Genomic DNA, 20,465 nt, shown 5'->3' on the forward strand with positions numbered 1-20,465 from the left:
CACCCAAGGGACGGCCACCCTCCAGGGAAGGGATTTCTGTGTGGGGCTGGTCCAGGACAGTCGGAACAAGACACAAAGGCCCTAAGATGGCAGAGGCCCCTCCTTCAACATGTGACAAGGCCGTGTTGACATCTTTATCACGGACATCTTTTTTTTTTTTTTTTTTTCAATGTTTATTTTTTGGAGAGACTGAGTGTGCGCGGGGGAGGGGCAGAGAGAGACAGAGACACAGAATCCGAAGCAGGCTCCAGGCTCTGACCTGTCAGCACAGCACAGAGCTGTGGGGCTCGAACTCACAAGCCATGAGATGATGACCTGAGCCGAAGTCAGACGTTTAACTGACCGAGCTACCCAGGCGCCCTATATCGTGGACATCTTTTAAAATTCTTAGGTCTGGGAACCGGGCAGAAGGTGTGTGGAATTCCCAGAGGCTCCTGTGAGGAGCAGAGGGAAGTGAAGGAGTCCGCAGGGTGACACTGACCAGGGCAGAACAAGTTCCAGCCAGGAGCCGGGTGCAGGCGCTGCCCTGCTCACAAGAACGGCCGACAGTCTAACTGAGAAGACAAGAGATGCCGACCAGACAGCTCCAGTGCTGTAAGGACCCGACCAGCGGCCACGATCATCACGCCTCGAACATGCAGAGACAGAGCAGTCTGAAGAGGCCGGTGAGGTCTGAGGAGACCTCGACAGGTCACAAAAGGTTGGGAAGGCTTCGGACAGGAGAAAGGAAAGGAGAGCGTTTGAAGCGCGAGGTGCAGCCTGAACAAAGGTGGAGAAAGGCGAACAGGAAACTTCTGGAAACGGGGAGAAGATGGACCATCCGACTCTCCCAGAGACACCAGCAGTGTGGCCGAAGGGCCCTGCGTGACTGGACTGAGGAAGGCGTGAACACCAGCCTGGGGACTTTAGACTTGAACATGAAAGCAAAGTGGCGTGACCAGGGCTCTTGTCACGCATCTTTCCTCACAAAGTAGAACGCGGTATGGGCAGGGATTGTCTCTGAGGATTTGAGACCTGTGTCTTGATGCTTTACCCACAGGATGTCCACTTATAACTCAGAGTCATCCTTGCTAAATGGAACAGGAGCAGTTAGGAGGAGGCTGCATCTGTGAGCCCCCCAAAGTAGACTTACCACAACGGCGACCCCCTCGTGCACCATGGAGGGGGAGGCATACAGGCTGGTAGAGTATTTCCCGACATACAGGGTGGGCCTAGGAGACAAACAGACACACACATTCCACAGCCATTTAATTCCTGCATCCCACCAAAGGGGCCTTTCTGGAGAGAAGTATCCCGGCCCCAAATGCCACTCAGAAGAATAACCAGATTAACCCCTAGCGTTCCGAGCGGTGGGGATGTAAAGGCCGAGCTACTGTCCTGGGAACCTGGACTGCAGGCCCCCGCTGTCACTCACTGCCTACAAAGATGTGCACAAGTCACCTAAGCGCAAGCCTGGGTTTCCTCCTCTGCAAATGGCAGGGCCACACTACGGCATGCCCACGATGTCCGCAGAAAGAACCAGGTGCGGTGATCATCCGGGAAGGACCGAATGTTTGCAACCATCGCCAAGCCTCTAAGGTAAGATGGTTCCGGCCACAGCACGCTCCAACAACCAAGCTGCCATTCTCTCTCCAGATTCTCAAGGAGTCTAGAGGTTCTACAGAAGCCCTAAGAGACAGTCAACTGCTCTAATCAGGATGGCTAGAGCCAAGGGATACACGGAAAGTTCCAACCGGGTAAGACTTCCATTCCCCGGGGTGGGTGGGCTTGGGCTTTGGCTGTGGTGTCAGCATGAAGATGCGGGGGTGGCACCTCCAGACCCTTCTGGTTTCTGTCAACAGCCACTTTGGGGTTGGTCGTCCACTGAATTCTTGGAACTTCTCTCAACAAATATTTTACGTTTCAAAGGTGTACAACTCAGAGAACACTTTCCAGTCCCCTTTGCTCTTTTCTGCAGCTCTGTAAGGTGGGGACTGGGAGGCAGCGAGTCCAAGGGACCGAGTTTCAGGTTGTTAACAGGCAGGGATGGTGACCACAAGCCTGGGGCGTCTTAGACGTACACACTGTGACACTCTTCCCGATTTTTACAATGTTTCAGTAACAGCAAAAATCCAGAAACCACAGTTAAAAAACAAATACACCTCCCGTGTTCCCGCCAGCTGAGACATATCCAAATTGTACTGTAGCTATATACTGGCAGTGTCTTTCTTATCCCTGCTCATGATTTTAATTTATTTAATGTTCAAAAGTTCTGAAGCATCAAGGGATGCCCCGGTTCTTATACATATTGTGAGCTTTCTGAGTAAGCCCGTCTAGGCTCTTTATACACCCCACGGCTTCAGAGATGTGTGCCTCGAGCCCTGGCACGCTACGCTGCAGCAGGACTGGGACGTCTGGGTCGCAGCTGCCCTCTTCTGCCCCCGAGTTAACCCAGACTCACGTCAGCTTGCTCTTGGCCTCCGTCTCCTTGGGGAACGGGTACTTCCACTTGGTGATGCGGCCCACCTCCCCAGACATGAAGGTCAGATAGCGCAGCGTCTCCACTGCGACGTTGATGTGCATCACCTTCCTCAGACCCTCCCGCTGCCAGACATAAAAGGCCACCACAGGGGAAGCGTAGTTTTGGATCCACAGGACGTCGCCAGATTCACTGTCCACGGTCACCACCAGCCCATCGCCGTTGGACACAAAGTGGGACATCTCTGTACAGATCAAATAAACAAAGCATGCGGTCTCACCCCACTTTGTGACCACATCCTCTCTCTCTCCTGGCAAGTGGCAGTCACTCAGCTAGAGGAAACAAGACTTCTGGAGTATTCTCAGATATCCTCCCGACAATTTCGCTTGTTTCCAATGGACCCGCGCAGGCTCTATGACACAATCCGGACAGTGAGAGCTGCCTGCTCTTTAAACATAAAAGAGGATCACTCCCTGGAAGGCTATTTACCTGGGGAGATTCTTCAGCACTCTGTTCAATTAGTGAGAGTAAATATGGAGGAGAAAAGAGCCAGAGGAGGGGCCTATGGTTCTGATATTGTATAGCAATCATTTTGAACCGACTGATCAGGCTGAAAGTCAAAGCTGACCACCGACACTGCCCACGTCTGCCCACAGAGGAGATTTCTGGCAGACTTTCAGGTATCGGTGTTCAGATGGCAAAACCTTTTTTTAGCGTCCACTTGAGCTGGGGGAGTGTTTGCGAGAGAAACGGGGTGGGCTGTCGATGTCACAGCTGACGCTTAATTCTGCCTCCCATGGGCTTCTGGTGCGTTCCTTCTGTGACACGGAGGGACTCACCAAAGCGCACCCCTCCCTCCTCTCAGGCTAAACTCCCCACCTGTTTCACTGAGGTTTCCCTCCACACTTCTCACCCCGGCCCCGGCCTTCAACACTGTCAAATTATTTACTAGAAGCCCAGAAGCTGGCGATCGAGAGTGCCTTAAGAGAAAACCCAGCGTCCAGGAGAGATTGCTTCCTCATGGGTCACAAATACCCAGCCAACCTCGCACAGCCGCCAGGGAGCACTTACTGTAGTCCCCGTCGTCCTCCGGCAGTGAGGCCGCGTAGTCAAAGTAGGTGGCATTCCACCGGAGCTCGCGGGTTTTGGTGTCGTACATGGTGATTGTGTACTCTGGAGAACACACACCAGCCTGTTACCTGGAGGGGCCACGGCTCCTGCTGAGGTGCTGCCCGTATCTAAACTACAGTAGACAAGGGGCACCTGGGTGGCTCAGTCGGTTAACTGCTCGACTCCTGGTTGCAGCTCAGGTCTTGATCTCAAGGTTTCCTGAGATCGAGCTCCATGTAGGGCTCCGTGCTGGGTGTAGAGCCTGGTTGGGATTCCCTCTCCCAACCCTCTCTCTCAAAATACATAAATACACTTTAAGATAAATAAATTACTACAGACACATCCTCTCTAAATTGTGTGTAAAATGTCCAGGCCATCCATGTAGAAAGAGAAAGGCCACATAGATGAGAACTGAAGTCCCAGACACGAGTGAACCCGGCCGATGGCATGTGGGGCGGAAATAAGCCAGTCACACTGCACCCTTGAACTCATGACTCACCGAATCAATATCATGGTGTTGTTGGTGTTTTGTTTTCTTGTTTTAATTGCACATCACTTTTTTTTTTTATCATGGTTTTTTTTTTTTTTAAACCACCTGTTATGGGGTACTTTGTTATATAGCAATAGATAGCTGATCTTAGAGAAGGGTACCTAGAAGTGGGGTAGGGCCATAACAAAAAAACGAAGCATGTAGCATTGACCGGGACAAGGTGGCAGCTGGAGGCTGGCAGGTCACCGTGGAGACTGGAAGAGCAGTAAGGAAATGCTACCAGAAGCTGCAAAGGGATGGCCCAGGTTACACAGTGGTCACACTATTAGGAAGACCAGTGCTTGCAGTCACTTGGAAAAGTGCAAGAAAGCACCTTGGGAACTTGTGGATCTGGTGGAGGTAACCCGACCCCCCGGGCACCCCAAGTAGTTTCTTGAATATAATGCAGGACAGAGAAGCTGAAGAAGAAACCATTCAGTTTTCAAGTGAATACAGAGAAAATACAGAGGGTTCAGAACCGATGCCCCAGCTGAGCTGGAAAAGATTTTCACTGCAAAAAAAGGCCTCAAGGTCAAGATCAAATCAGGGCAAAAATGTGCATACCTGGCGGAGAGGGACCCACTACTGAACATCTTTAAAAATAGCACTGCTTCTTCTGGGAACTGCTTGGGAAATGTTTGAGGGAGGGAAACACAGCCAAGGCAGGCAGGGGACAAAAGGGGAAGTCAGTGGAGGCTTTGCAGGCTGCGGTGGTTTGGGCTAATCCCTCAGGCAATGGGGAGCCATTGTGGGGTCTTCTAAAGGGGAACAATGTGGTAAAATCTGCATTTGGAGAAAACAGATCTAGAGACCTTCTAGAGAACGAAGCCCGGGCAAAGGCTACTTCGGGTTCTTTTTCGGGAAGAGGCAGCTTGTAGGTAATAAAAGGTTCCTTCTTACCTGTTCGCCCGAGATACAGCAGAGAGGTTGATGGGCAGAGACTGTCTGCAAAGGCCGATGACAAAGTCTGCTGCTTCTCCCCGGTCAGAAGATCAATAACATACCAAATGTCCTGCTTTTTACCTGAAAGGTCACGAGGACACGCTGTGGTTTACGCTCATCCAATATGAGAAAAAATGTATCTCTGCCAAACGAGCAGGCCAAAACGTTCTCTGTGCCGAGAGGCCTGAAGTTCTTGTGATGTTGAAGACATTTCCATGATGCTCCAAGGGTGACAAGGTAAGTGGTAATGTGGAGATCATAAAACTTCTGGAGCCTCTGGGTCTTATAATAACTTAATAACCTAATGATGGTTTAAAAATTTCTTCAAACCTACTAACCCAATAACTCATAGATTTTATTGCTTTGATTAGTGGCCTTAAATATAAAAAAGCCTTGGGGCGGGGGGTGGAGGGGGGGCGCTGGGTGGCTCAATCGGTTAAGCATCCGAGTCTTGATTTTTGGCTCCGGTTCGTGAGATCCGGCTACGTGCTGACAGCACGGAGCGTGCTTGGGATTTTCTCTCTCTCCCTCTCTCTCTCTGCTCTTCCCCCGCTCACTCTCCCTCTCAAAATAAATAAACTTAAAAAATATATATGAAAAGCCTGGCCTATAAAGGACAATCCTTTTCCCATAGACTAGGATCTATATATAGAAAGGGACCCAAGGGTTCATCTCTCTGGTAACCATTATTCATAGATCTCCGCATCCCTACTAACGAGCCCGCATGTTAAGAGGATCTACCGTCACTGTTTATATCTCTAATTAGCTGATACCTCTGACCGGGCAGTAGTCGGTTGCAACCTGGTGCTAATGAGGCCGAACTTTTCTCAGCCCCTGACGCCAGCCAGCAAGTTATTTGCCAGCCACACACTACACCCTACTCCTCAGTCAGCTGATTAAAAGGTATGAACAGGCAGACAGCACAGCCAAACAACACTCCTGGGGAATCTCAAAGCGTATGCATCTACGATCTACGGAACATACACCAGAACATCATCCCGGTGATAGTGAGTCCGTAGCATGGGCCTCTCATCTGAAAGTCAACGCATTCATCGTAATGTGTGCATTTCCGTTTTGTAAGGCATGGCCTTACGTGGTCACTTGTATCTTCCTAACTTATTGGCCGAGGTTCCTCTTTCAAGGGAAACGTGGAAGCAGAGTACAGGGATGTCAGGAAGATCACAGGTCATCAGAATTTGCTAAAGCTACACTTAGTTCTAACAGATGTAATGTATATGCCTAGTCTACATATGTGAAACTTGTCGATGATAACTTTCTGTTCTCAACAACAAAATCTTAATATGAAAAAGATCTGCACATAGAGTGAAAACATCACCCAACAGCTGTGACCATGAGCCCTTTCCATCTGGCATGGCACCCTTACTTCAAGAACCATTACAGTCTGCGTAACTCAGTTACCTCTTTAATGATGGATGGGGCAATTGCCACAATTTTAAATATGTTTAATGAACCACTTAAGAGGGTACCACACGAAGATGATGGAAACACACTATCCTAAATGCATCATAAGGGATGAGCTGCTGGCAAAAGCTAGAAGACTAGACAGAAAACAGGGACACAGATGGTCAGATGGGCCCAGAGCGAGGCCCAGGGGAGAAAGAAAGCCTCTGTTGATCACTTCCTCTGAATTTCAAGGCTTGGACTTCCTCTTTCTGAAGGTGTGCGAGAAAGCAACAGCTCCAGCGTCCCTGGCAAAAACTTAAAAATCCAGCCTGCACTTAATGCCCAGAAACACACATAAAGCTCCCGAGGCATGAATAGGCAATAAGAACTTTCAGTTCCTCAGAAGGAAAGCTGCTGTATAAATACAGGATATTATTACTACTATGATTTCAAGATAAACACAGCTCTCCTTTGTATTACAAATGCATTTTTATTGACATTTTGGCAGCAACATGGTAAAAGAAAAGAGGCGATCTGATGCTTTGAAAGAGGTGACCCCCACAGGTATGAAGGCAGCTTATCTAGCCAAGCTGTTAAGTGCTGTTTTATCCAATATTCTGATAGCAGGAAATACTAAGAAAGTCCTATAATTAATAGGCAGAACCTGGCTTCCCTTTCTTGGCTCAGAGTCTTGTGTTCACTTTAAATTTCATCCAATTGCTTCTGGGTATGTTGCAATCTTTAAATCACAGGGGTAAGTCAACACAGCAGCTAAAAAGCTTGTTAAATGAGTAACCATATTAATGTGTCAAGTCTGCTCCCAGGTGGGGGGAACCTTTCCTTAATTGGTCAGCTGATCCTGGCGTGAACAAGCACAACCAAGGCAAGAAAGACCTTTCCCAGAAGGGTTGGTGGGGAGTGACCGCACACCTCTCTCTCAGACACACCATTGTCCCAGAACCTGGGACTCGTTTCCAAAGAGATCAAAGTTTCGATGTTGAAAACAGGAACTCTTACCCATGTAGAGAATTCCATCTGAACTTCGGCATGGGGATGCCTGTACGAGCTCTGGGATGGTAAAGGGAAGTTTCTTTAAAAAAAAAAAAAAAAAAAAAAAAAGGAAAGGAAAAAATAAGTTAACCAAGTCTTGTGCAATTATTATAATTTTACTGTAGTCTTTCTGTTACCCAATTCTGCAAAAAAGAGAGAAGCAGTGTTGATGGTAGATGGGAGTTTTCCTGACTGGAAACCAAAGAACAAGGGGGGCCTAGATGCCCTAGTGTTCCATACCCACTGTGGACAAGACTCCAGCCGCCGGGTCCCCTCCAGGAGCCCCTCAGAGTGTCTTGTCCAGAGCACTTCTGGGGAAGACACAAACCTTTGCTGAAAACACTTAAACAAATATGGAGAGTGACAGAATCTTTGAAATTTGGGGCGGTCGGTGGGGGGAGGCGGGAGGGGTGGACAGAAAGAATTCTCTTGTCTTGGAAAACTGACCCAGAACCAGCGAGGCTGAGTGGAATGACATGTTTTCAGAGTGTGTGCGAGCCAAGAGATTCATTCTGAAGAGAAGCGACCCCAGCACCCGGCTGAAGCTTGAAGGGAAAGGAGAAGTCAGCATTATGTGGGTGACCCAGGAGCTTGAGGTGGAAAAAGAAGTTCTGATGTTTGCTTCAGAAAATAATTCTCTACTGAAAAACACAGAAAATTAAGCCTTTTTCAGTATTAGAAAGAAATTATGGTAGGCGCCAGGAAAAGAAACTCAAAGGAATCCACATGTTTCAACTGCATTTCATCAGAAAACTGATTCTTCTGAGTCCACACAGCTGACATCTGAGGGGTTCTTCTGGTTAACATTCGTTTCAGTATACTTTATTTTTGGAACATTCTGTGTTCTTGAAACTATTCTATACATATACCTGCTTCTACCACACTGTCATCTTTTTCTCCAAAAAAGAAAAAGATTTCTCTCTAGCTTTAACAAACAGAGCTTTAAATAATCAATCGTTTGGATTTTCCCATTATCCCAACACTTAAATGAAGCCTTAGAAAAGGACAAATGCCAAAGAGAGGCTGTCGTGACTGACTGGATTTTTGTCAGGTGTTTTGGAGAATCAGAAAGTCATCGCAAGGCTTCCAGTCTGGAATCCTGTAGCGTCTGCTAAACAGCTCTGCAGGACTCCCTGGCCCAAGGGGGAAACACACCGCTCCCGGAACACAGGAAGGCGTGAAGGGTGGTGGTCAAAGCATCCTTTGGAGGTTAGAGCTCAAGGCCAGTTCCAACACTTGAAGCTTTGGCCTTGGGCACATTCCTTCACTTCTGTGGGTGAGGCTTCCACACGTCTTATATGGGATAACACCTGTATCCCAGAGGGCTGCTGAAATAGGAGACAACTTCTACAGATAGTCCCACACAGGGTCTAGCGAAAAGTGCTTCGGAAACAGGCTCCGGAATGTGGAGAGAGATGCTCGAGGTGAGACACGCACACACCTCTCCACAAGGCTTGCCCTCCTCCCATCTGTTCCAGTCACAGGCGTTCATAAAACAATGTCAGAATATGCCAATCAGAGTTCACAGCCACTTATAGTCTAGACCGCTGCTTCTCGGCCTTAGCTGCACATCAGAGTCACTTGGAGGCTTTTGAAAAAATATTTCCTATCGAAGCAGAACGTACAAACAGCACACTGAGTGCACAGCTCAGCTAAGTTTTGCAAAGTGAACCAGCCCATGTAACCAGCATCCACATGAAGCAGCAAAACATTTCCAGCGCTCTGAAAGCCCTCGCCTTCTCTTCCAATCATCCCCTCCCAGGGCCATCATTATCCTGACTTCAAAACAGCATCGGCTGGTTTTTCCTGTCTCTGAGCTTTACATAAATGAATCATTCAGTGTGTAGCCTTTCTGGTTTATCATCTTTTGTCCAACCTCCTGTTGGTGAGGTTTATCCATGCTCCTGGGTAGTGTCACAGGCCGTTGGTCCTCACTGGTGGAGACCATTGAAGGTGTATCACTATCCCATAATTTATTTATCCTGTCCTCTATTGATGCTGTTTGGACAGTTTTCACTTTTTGGTTATTCTGCATCATGCTGTAGGACATCTGGTACCTGCCTTTGGGGAACATAGACACAGACACTTCTGTGGGTACACGCTGACCCAGGAAGGATTAACTGGGTCATAAGGCTTTACAGATTTTGCCAGTTTCCAAACCGGATATACCAAGTTGCACTTTCACCAGCAGCGTCCAAGAGTTCTATGAATCTTTTGTTGGAGTCATATGTGTACTTCAAGTACATTGTGGCCTGCCTCTCTTAATGGTGTCTCTTAACAAAGAAAAATTCTTAATTGTAATATAGTCCAATATATCTATTTGTTTTCCTTTCTCATTAGTGGGGGGGGGGGGTGGTTTCTGTTTTGTTTTGTTTATCTCATCCAAGAAATTTTTTCCTACTCTAAGGTCGTGCAGATGTTCCATTACTTTCTTTTTTTTTTTCTTAAAGTTTTGTTTTTACGTTTCACACTTAGACATGCAATCTCTCCGGAACGGAGTTCTGTGTGTCTGGTGTGAGGCAAGAGCTCAGCTTCTTTTTCCACGTGGATATCCCAGGTGACTCACCACTTACTGAAAGACCACCCTTCCCCACTGCACTGCAGCCACACCTCTGTCAGGAATCAGGTGCCCGTCTGTGTGGGCCTGTTTCTAAATTCTCTTATCTAGGGAGCTTTTAAAAATTCCTGATGACCTAGATCAATTAAATGGAAGCTTTTGGGATTGGGACCCAGACTCAGTCTTTTTTTGTTTGGTTTAGAGGTCCCAGGTTATTACAATGTGTACCTAAGGTTGAGAACCACTGGTCTAGATTCTCAGATAAAGTTGGGAATGGAACATCACCTGCCCCCCTACCTCGTAAAGGGATGTCTGCTCGGGTGGAGGTGGGCAGGGCTGCAAACTACCCTCCACCCCCAATTTGAAATCACTAGTCGGAGCAAGCCCTGCTGTTAAAGGGAGTATCGTACCCCTCTAGTGTGTTGGCTGGGCCTTGAGAACCTGCTGGTCTAGATCAATGCTGCTGAATTCTGGCTGCCAGTTAAAAGCTCATTTAGGAAGCTGTAAAAAAGATATTGATGCCCAGGTCTCACTGCAGACCTCCTGAATTAGAATCTCCGGGAATTTTTTTTAAGCTCTCAGGTGATCTCGGTGTGCGACAGTTGAGGACCACTGGTCTGGAACCTCTGAAGAACACAAAGAAGCTAAATGCACTCACCGTCAGGCCTTCATTATTCTTGCCCCCAAGTGTATACAGGCTGCCATCATTGGGATCTGGGAGGAAGGCAGGCCTAGAGATTAAGCAATGAGTATCAATAATAAATTACAGCCCAGGGCACAAAACAAAATATCAAAGCCATGCAAAGCCATGATTGGGAGGAGGGGGAGGATGTGTGCGTATAAGACAATTCTACCCACGGCTCTTTCACTTTTAGCCACAAATAAAATATCCCTATGGTGACAGGCTATGTTTGAGCAGAAAAAAGCAACCTGCAGAAAAAAAAAAAAAAAAAAAAAAAGCAAAAAACCAACCACAGAAGAGTAAACTGTCGTTTGGTCAAAGCATCCTGGATGATGATAAATAAGTGAAAAGGACCCAGTAAGTCTGCTTTCCAGTTTCCAAGTCAATTGTGTACAGAACTTTAATAATTAATATTTAATAGCATGGAACAGTACATAAACAGGTAGGACAAATCTACCTTCAGTGTTCAACAAACATTTATTTTTAAACTGGAGGCAATAAAAGCAGACTCTGAAAGCCTGACATCTGACAGGACCTGCCAAGGAGATGGATGGTGTCCAGTACATGGCTCCTCACGAAGCAGATACAACGCGGTCTTTGGTCACGTTAACCTTCTAAAGTCTGCGCTCTGACTAGTCACTCAGAAACCTGTTGCTGAATCTTTTCTGTACTTAGGATGTCCCATCATGTGAGCTCCTGCTGGGGCCATAACACACATGCTGTAGTAGCAGGTCACGGCCATGTTTCCCCTCCATGGTGTGACACAGTGAAGAGGGAGAGATCTAAACCCTCTGGTAGGACTTTGGCAGCTTAAGCTCGAAACTCAACTTGACTTTCATCAGACTTTTTAATATCCCTGCCTCTGCCACCGACCCCAGCAGCTGACCACCCTTTCCTGATCGTAGAACCTGTAAGACTTCCTGTCTCCAGCACTCTCATTATACTTTACATTTATGCACATAATGTACTCCCAACAGCTAGCTTCCTAAATATTAATTGACTAGTTTAGAAAATGAATTAAAGGGAAGTGCTTAAGCAAATCAGAAGACTTACTCTTCCACATGCGTTGGAACCTGCAGAACCGGATCTGTGCAAAAGAACAACAAAGGCATCGTCAGACATACTCTAAAATATCGGGATTCTGAGAGAGCCCCCCAGGACTCACTCACGAGTGACACCAATAACTTAAATTTACCTACATGAGATAATGTACGTGAAGGCACTTTAGAAAACACACACCCAAAGACACAGACGTAGGCTCTTATGATGGTCTCCGAGGCTGGATAGAGAACAGAGTAGAAGAAAACTGCTGTCAAGAAACATGCACACAGGGGCAGCTGGGTGGCTCAGTCGGTTAAGCACTGGACTCTTGATTTCAGCTTAGGTCATGATCTTGCACAGTCTTGAGATCGAGCCCCATGTCGGACTCCACACTCAGTGTGGAGCCTGTTAGGGATTTCCTCCTCTCTCTCCCTCTCCCTCTGCCCCTCCTCTGCTCCTGCTAGCTCTCTAAACAAACAAACAAACAAACAAACAAACATTAAAAAAAAAGGGGGGGGGTGCCTGAGTGGCTCAGTTGGTTAAGTCCAATTTCAGCTCAGGTCCTGATCTCATGGTTTGTGATTTCAAGCTCCATGTCTGGCTCTGTGCTGACAGCTCAGAGCCTGGAGCCTGCTTTGGACTCTGGATCTTCCTTTCTCTCTGCCCCTCCCCCATTCACACTCCGTCTTCCTCTCTCTCAAAAATAAACATTAAAAAAAAATTTTTTTTTAAAAAGAAATGTGCACATAACTTGGGGGATGGACACTGAAGGAAGAACCAGTCACAACCCACAGTGGACAATGGGTCACACTGTCACTATCTGACATATCAAGGACTTTTAAAACCTAAATGATCACCCTGTCAGATACCTGGCATGGTACTAGGTACTCCCATTAGGAAAATCAAAACGATGACTTAAGAATAAACTTTCCTGTTGATGAGAATTTTGTTGAATGGTAAATGAATACACCCCTTTGGGGCAGCAACAGGGCAATCTTAGAGCCTCCAAGGGCTTGTTTCCCTTGATTCCCTTTGATCCATTTCTATAAAATCTAGTTTGAAAGCAACACAAAATAGGAGGCACCTGGTGGCTCAGTCAGTTGAGCATCTGGCTCTTGATTTCTGCTCAGTTAAGGACTGGCCACTTGGCAGAAAATCAAAGCTTCTAGAAGGCCTTATAAAATTTTTTTTTAAATGTACAAATCTTTGGGCGCCTGGGTGGCGCAGTCGGTTAAGCGTCCGACTTCAGCCAGGTCACGATCTCGCGGTCCGTGAGTTCGAGCCCCGCGTCGGGCTCTGGGCTGATGGCTCAGAGCCTGGAGCCTGTTTCCGATTCTGTGTCTCCCTCTCTCTCTGCCCCTCCCCCGTTCATGCTCTGTCTCTCTCTGTCCCAAAAATAAATAAACGTTGAAAAAAAAAATTAAAAAAAAAAATGTACAAATCTTTATATTATGATGTTCAAGAGAAAAGATAACATTATACATAGAGTATTAATGCAACTGGGGAGAAAATCTTCAATGCACAGAAAAAAACAGAAAGGCAGAAAATGCTAATTGTGAATTATTTTTGTTGGAAGTATACATGACCCCCTCTTTTTTTTTTTTTATTTCCCAAAACTTGTATAACAACAGGCAGTACTTTTTACACTGGAAAAAAAGGGTTTTCCCAAAGTCAATTTTCTATCTGCAGTAGTCAAAAACAGCATTATCTCTCTCTCTCTCTCTCCTGATTCTCCCAGGCACAAATCAAGAGGACGCTCCTGGTTCCTTGGGGTCAATGGCGGCATGAGAACACGGTGACACGACCAGGGCTAAAGTCCACAGGCATGAGGCAGCTCAGTCGTGAGGGGGTTCCCAGCAACCAAAGCCCCACGGGCTACACAGACCCACCGTCCACCACTTCAAAGCTGGGGGTAAGGAGGGCTAATATTGGGACAGGATTTTTGGACACAGGGTTCCGGGCTCCACCGGCTGTGCATGTGGTGACAGACGGCTGCCTGACTCCCCCCGTCACCTGGGACTCTCAGATGAAGAAAACGCTTTCAAGCCTTATCGTCTGTTGACTTTGCTTTACAAGCCCAGCTCTGACATGAAAGCATACGGTGTTCACAGTGACAGAAGCCACACAGACCGCACAGAACATGTGGTCTGTGGGCAGCAAACAAACAATTCATTAAACCAAAAACATTTTAGGAAACAGGAGGAACTTTCAGTTAGTAAGCCTGCGTTTATCGTTCCCATTAATCGCTTCTCGGTACAAACAGACTGATGCAAGAGACAGGAAATACGGACACGCGGCGTTCACCCCACCGAACAAAGTCAAGGTGCAATTACAACCCGCTACTTCTACACAGCCCTGACGCCACACAAGCCAGGGAAAGCAGGAATGCCACATTCCAAAGAAAACACGGCAGTCGGGAGGCATCTTTGTTGTCCATTTCAGCTGCTTCAAGGCGTCACAGACACACACAGAGGAAGAGGAGACACTGCCGGATTCTAGCACTTTCACCAGAAATGAGACACGGAGACTGACAGGATTTCGAGTCCCGTTCGCAGGCTTATCTTTGCCGTACGGGCACCGGCTCACTCTCAGGGTCTTGCCTTCAGCTGCGGATTTTCCTGGTTTTCGAGAGGTCGTCCACGGGTCACCTGACACTGAGGCCTCAAGTCCCCAAACGTGTCCTGTACCAGACAGGTTCAGTGTCCTGTGAAGGCACGGGCCCTCGGTGGGAGCTGACCAGTGGGACAGCTACGCGGCTGTTGAGGATCTGAGCTTTCTCTAGGCTTAAGAGGAGAGGAAGGTCGGCTTAGCATTCCCACCCACTCGGTAAAATAAGGTCCCTGGGAGGAACACGCGTGGAGTTGTGGGCAGGTAACAGCACCACCATTAATTACATCAGCTCTGACAGGCGAGCAAGCGCTGCTTGGCTTCTGAGGGACGGCAGTGACCTAGGCCCTAGGGTTTTTGTTTGTCTGTTTCTTGAAGAATCGCTTAAATCTGAGATTTGCTTTAAAATACTACAGAAAAAAAAAAAAAACCCACATGGGGAGTGGGGAGGGCAGATAAAACAAAAACTGGCCGCCTGCTGGTAACTGTTAAAGATGAATGTGGCACTGGTGGGGAGTCACTTGGCGATTCCTTCTACCTACGCTTGAAATTTCCCGTAACGTGAAAGGTTAAAGATAAAAATATTTGGAAAGCCAGCAAAATAAAAGCAAGCGGCGTCATCTGAAAATGTGCAACGAAAGCCCAACGTGAAAAAGTGGCTGTTTTTGTTTAATAACGAGAATGTGTATCAGGCAAGATTCTTGCTTTAAAAAAAAAAAAAAGTAAACAAACAATTCAGCCATGTGAACAGAAACCTGGCCTAACTATAAGGCTATAAACAAACACTGCTCCAGAATAAACCACTCTATCTATATGGAGACTGATAAGGATAAAAGCCATCTCATAAAGCTGTTTTACTTTCAGAAGGAAAAAAAAAAAGCAGGGGGTGGGGGTGGGGGTGGGAGACGAGGTTACTTCACAAGCATGGAAACAGGTGTTACTCAAGGTAAAGGCAAGGATCTCAGAGGAGGAACTGACTTGGGCAGAAAGTAACCTCCTCACTGCTCCCCAGGCAACGAACACTGGACGGGACCCGATTTCCTAGTGGCTCCAGCTCGAGCCCGAAACGGCCCAGTCTTCATACCCAGAGAAACGTGGATGAGGTTATGTGACAACTCATTGCTACTGCTGTGCTAATTGAATCCTCCTTTTTAACCCGGGACAGAAATGGCTCAAAACAGATGTTTACACCCTTCCTTTTGCCCAAGTTCCTAAGGACATTTTTATTTCCAAAAGATGTGAATTTTCGTCGTTCCACGAATACCTCTTTCACCTTCGTTCTCCATTCCGTCCTGTCTGGGACCTCATGCCCTCTCCCTCGGGACTGGGCCACACGTGGACTCGACTCTGCTCCCCTCCTGAGCTACGGGCCTTCGTGGCTCCATCCAGCACCACCAACAGCCCCACCCACCCTTTCTGCCGCTTCTCGACCATTTGGGCAATGCCACGTGCCCACTGCCCCGGACCACGCAGTCGGAGGCAGCCCCTCCACTGCCACTTCCCACTCTGTGGCTCGCCCCGCCCCTCGGGTATCCCGCCCTTCAGCCTCTGTGGCCCTGCACAGCCCGATTTCTGGCCCCCCCCCCTTGGCGCCCTCTTTCTCTACTCCCAACAGGGAGGAACATTTCCGGGTGCTCCCCTGAGTTCTCTCAGAGAACACATCCATCTCTGTAACTTCAGCCTACATGGGGAGAGTCCAGGGGCCCCATTTCCTGAGCTCTTCTTCCTGGATCAACTGGACACTTCCACTATTTCCTACCAGAACTCAGCTACCACCTGCCCAAAGTCATGCCCTCCATCTTTTACCTCAGATCAACTTCTACTCTTGATTACCCTATTTTGTTAACGGCCCACTATTCTCTTGGAAGGCAGACAGGCTCCAATGACTCTGTTGACGCTCATTTCTCCCCAATACATCTCATCGGTTGCCAAACTTGAGGGTCTATTTCTATAATAATCATCACTTTGTTTCCCACACCCAATATCCCTCCAACATCATCAAAGCCCCTCCCCTTTCAAGGACTCTAGTCTATATGGCCTTTGGATTCAGCTGAGTCTATGCTTAAATCCTAGCTCTGCCAGTTACCAGCCGAGTGACCTCAGCAAAATTATCTAATCTCTCTGGGCCTGAATTTCTTCATCAATAAAGGAAAAACCCGAGAGAGATAATAATACCAACCTCATGAGGCATCTCTAGGTGGATTAAATAGGATTAAATGTTTGTCAAGACTTTAAGTCTGTGCCTTGACACAGAGAACAGTGATCCTTTTAAGGACAAAAGTCAGAGTACTCTCTACTCAAAACCTTTGGTGGTCCCCATCTCACTCAAAAAGTCAATGGCCACACGGTGGCCTGCAAATCCTACACAATTTCACTCTCCCACCCTCTAACGCTCTCCCACTATTTCCTCCTTGCTTATTCCAGCCGAGCTGGCCTCCTTGTATTCCTCAAATATCGTCTAGCCTGTCCCTGCCTCAGGGCCTTTGCATTTGCTGCCCCCTCTGCCCACGTCTTTGATTAAATATCACCATCTCAGAGAGGTCTTCCATGACCACCTCTTACCGCCCCTTCCCCCCCCCCCCCCCACCAAGGATTCCCTACCCCTCTTCCCTACTTGATTTTTCTCCACAACACTTACCACCTCTGAAGTACAGTACATTACTTACTTTGTCTGACTCTGGGGAGCCTGGGTGCCTCAGTTGGTTAAGTGTCCAACTCTTGATTTCCGCTCAGGTCATGATCTCACGAGCTCCGTGTTGGGTTCTGCGCTGACGGTGCAGAGGCTGCCTGGGATTCTCTCTCTCCCTCTCCCCACCTCTCACCTGCTTATGCTCACTTTCTCTCTCAAAGTAAATAAATAAACTTAAAAAATAAATAAATGCCTGACTCTAGCTACTATTAACTACATAAGGGCTGGGATTTATCTTTTGTTGTCTGCCATATTCTCAACACCTAAAACAGTGCCTGGCACAGAGGGGTGCTCAATATATTGACTGAACGGAGCAATCACTACATGTTAGTTTCTTTCCTACTTCTATTCGTGCCCAGCCTGGACATCCATTACCAATTACTTTTTTTTTTTTTAACGTTTATTTATTTTTGAGACAGAGACAGACAGACAGAGTGCGAGCAGGGGAGGGGCAGACAGAGAGAGAGGAAGACACAGGATCTGAAGACGACTCCAGGCTCTGAGCTGTCAGCACAGAGCCCGACGCGGGGCTCAAACTCACAGACCACGAAATCTTGACCTGAGCCGAAGTCGGAAGCTTAACCCTAGGTGCCCCCATCCTTAATTACTTTTAATAATCCAGCAAATATGCTCTACCATCCCTCACCCCAAAATCTACTGTGCAATCCCCTTTCCTCCACTCAGGCTCTGAGTTGTGCTGAAGAAAACACTACAGTCACTCTTGGAAAAACCATTCTACATCTATGGCCCACTGGGCCCCATACTGTAGGAGATACACTTATCTATTTCCTGGTTGGCCTCTTTAAACTTGCACTCCTTGCCTCAAGGCCTCCTTCCCTCCACACCCGATTCTGCCTTCTGTGGCACAGGAGGAATAAGAGGGGACAGAGTGAGCTTTCCCAAAATTCCTACCTTTCTCCTCAAGTTTGCCCAATCCCACCCTTCACTTCTCCATACAGAGACAATGCGTCCACCTCCATATTCATAGATACTGCCCAGCCCCCAGGTGGTACCATGTCTCCAAGGACCCACAGGTCCTCCTCTGCCTGGCTAACTCCTTCCCCTCAGCCCACAAACACACTAAACCTCTGGGCTCCCCTTCTCTTTGGCACACGCTCTCCTTTCTCTCCTAAGGCAGCCACTTTAAGTGTACGATTCAACGAGTCTTGAGAAACATACACATCCACGTAACCACCCTTACACCCTAGAACATTCCCATCACTCCAAAGCATCTTCTCACGCACCAACTCTCACCCCCATATAACCACTGACAGGTTCGTTGTGTTTGTTCTAAAATTGCACAAACGCAGTTCATACGTTAGGTTCTCTTGGGTGCCTGGCTTCCTTCTCTGCATCATGTTTTTGAGGTTCATCTACATCGTCGCATGTATCATGGTCTGTCCTTTTATATTGCTAAACAGTGTTCCTCTGTGTCGATATGCTATAATTTGTTTATCTGCTGAGGGACACTGGGTTATTTCCAGTTTGGGGCTGGAAAATGAGACTAAAGCAGCTTTGAACATTTATGGTACAAGTTTTCGCTGGGACCTACGTTTTCATTTCTGTTGGGAAAATACCTGGAACGTGGAGCCATATTGTTTACATGGGACTCGACAAGGAGCTGCCACACGGCGCTTCAAAGGGGTCGTGCTATTTTAGGTGCCCACCAGCAGACGGTAAGTTTCCCTATGGTTTTTTAAATGCCGGTTCCTGGGTCCTTCCCCCAGGAAGCTGATTCTGTGGGTAAGGCCAGGGAATTCGAGTTCTTAACTAGGAAACCATTATCCTGGATCTTATTTCACCTTCTCGCCTTCTGTGTCTTTCTCACCTCACGGCTCTCTGGCCCCTACCCTCGGAGTAAGACCAGAACTGCCCCTGTCCAGTTCCAGTAACCAAATCTAACACTTGCAAATCCTTATTATTAGGTTTCCACATGGCATCTGACGACGTCTTCCCGTGGAATCCATGACTCAGCCCCACTTCGAGCTGCTTACAGTGTATCTCAACCCTGAGGTCACACCCCCCCGAACCTGATCCTCCTTTACATTCCCAGATTGGCTGGCCAGCCCCACTCCTGCCCTGCCACACAATCCGGAAACACAGAGCTGTCCTCGACTCTCCCCTTAATTCTAACCTGCTCCCATTCAATTAGATGCTGAGTCATGTAAGATTCGACCCAGCACACATTTCTCAAAACCTACGTCCTCCTTTACCACTGCCAAAACTAGGCAGCCATCATCTCACTGGGTCTACCTAGCAGTCTCCTAACCAGCTTCCTGTCTCAGATCTTGGCACCTTGGGCTTTTGGACATGCATCCTACCTACTGTCTGCAAGGGCCTGACGCAGGCAAATCTGTTCACGTCTTTCCTCCACATAAAACCCTACAATGGTTCCTTCCTCCCTCTGCCTACGGAATACCCTCCATCTCTGTGGCTCAAGTCAGAGGTTCCCAAACTTCCTTGGTTCACAACACCCTTAGTGTGTCAGCAAATTCTTCATAGGGCCTTCGGCAAAAAGAAATGCCTAACAGTTCCATTTATTAAGCAGTTAGTTCCAAATGGCCTGAGTATGTAGGGACTAGCAACTTCAAAGCCACTTGAAAAAAAGGAATACATGTAAATGGAAAGAAAACTATTTCATTCTTAACCATAACTACTTACTAATGGGATGTGTCCCTGCTGGGTGCTACACATATTCCAAACCTTATAATCGGATTAGACACTGCCACCCTCATTACCATTCCACATTGCGTTTCATGTGGTGTTTGAATTTTATTACAGCAACCACCAAAAATTCAGCCTTGCAAAGATACGTCGTTGAAAGGAAAGCAGCACAAGCTGATGTTGAAACCCCAAACTACCTCGAACAGGGTGTCTGACATTTGTTTGTTGAGTACTGCTATGCTTCTCTCAAAACTTGAAAACAAGTTGCAGTGCCTCTGTGAGTTTACTGCGGCCCCCAGGGCCCCTGAGGATGGTTTGGGAGTCACAGGCCTATGCGTTCAAGGCTGTGCAAAACGCGGGCCCGATTCTTCTCCATGACTCTCTTTCAATCCAGTCTCTTCCCAGAACACCCCTGTGCTTTCATGTTGGTCTCTGTGCTCATCACTGCCTGTTCCTCTTTAGCTATCTAAATCTGCTTGTTCATCAGGGCCGGTTCAAATGCCCCCCTTCTCCAGGAAATCAGACAGTGACCACCCACCGCACTGGGTGTGTTCTTAGAATGCATTGATCACGCTTCTCCAGGGCTGGTGTTTCGGTGCAGGTAGCCTTTCAAATATCTGGGGGCTGGACTGAAGTTTAAGCATGTTGAAGGACAGGGACCATTTACATCACGTACATAAAAAGCGAAATATACACAGTAAAGTACATAAAGCTTATGTACGGTTTAATGAG

At 47.5% G+C, this 20,465-nt stretch overlaps 1 protein-coding gene across 2 annotated transcripts in view; it reads right to left on the reverse strand.

The window, feature by feature from the left end:
- ERN1 (endoplasmic reticulum to nucleus signaling 1) overlaps positions 1-20,465 on the reverse strand; it is an 80,927-nt gene that overhangs the window by 21,889 nt on the left and 38,573 nt on the right. For both annotated transcript variants that reach the window (XM_030295943.1, XM_030295942.1), the window contains exons 3-9: positions 11,786-11,819; positions 10,709-10,781; positions 7,461-7,533; positions 4,998-5,120; positions 3,530-3,631; positions 2,441-2,702; positions 1,133-1,211 (exon numbers count right to left, since the gene is read on the reverse strand). In XM_030295943.1, the coding sequence (XP_030151803.1) occupies positions 1,133-1,211; positions 2,441-2,702; positions 3,530-3,631; positions 4,998-5,120; positions 7,461-7,533; positions 10,709-10,781; positions 11,786-11,819 (746 nt within the window). The remainder of the gene's footprint in view (positions 1-1,132; positions 1,212-2,440; positions 2,703-3,529; positions 3,632-4,997; positions 5,121-7,460; positions 7,534-10,708; positions 10,782-11,785; positions 11,820-20,465) is intronic.

Source organism: Lynx canadensis, chromosome E1, assembly GCF_007474595.2.
Source record: "Lynx canadensis isolate LIC74 chromosome E1, mLynCan4.pri.v2, whole genome shotgun sequence".
In the NCBI taxonomy this organism is placed as follows: domain Eukaryota; kingdom Metazoa; phylum Chordata; class Mammalia; order Carnivora; family Felidae; genus Lynx; species Lynx canadensis.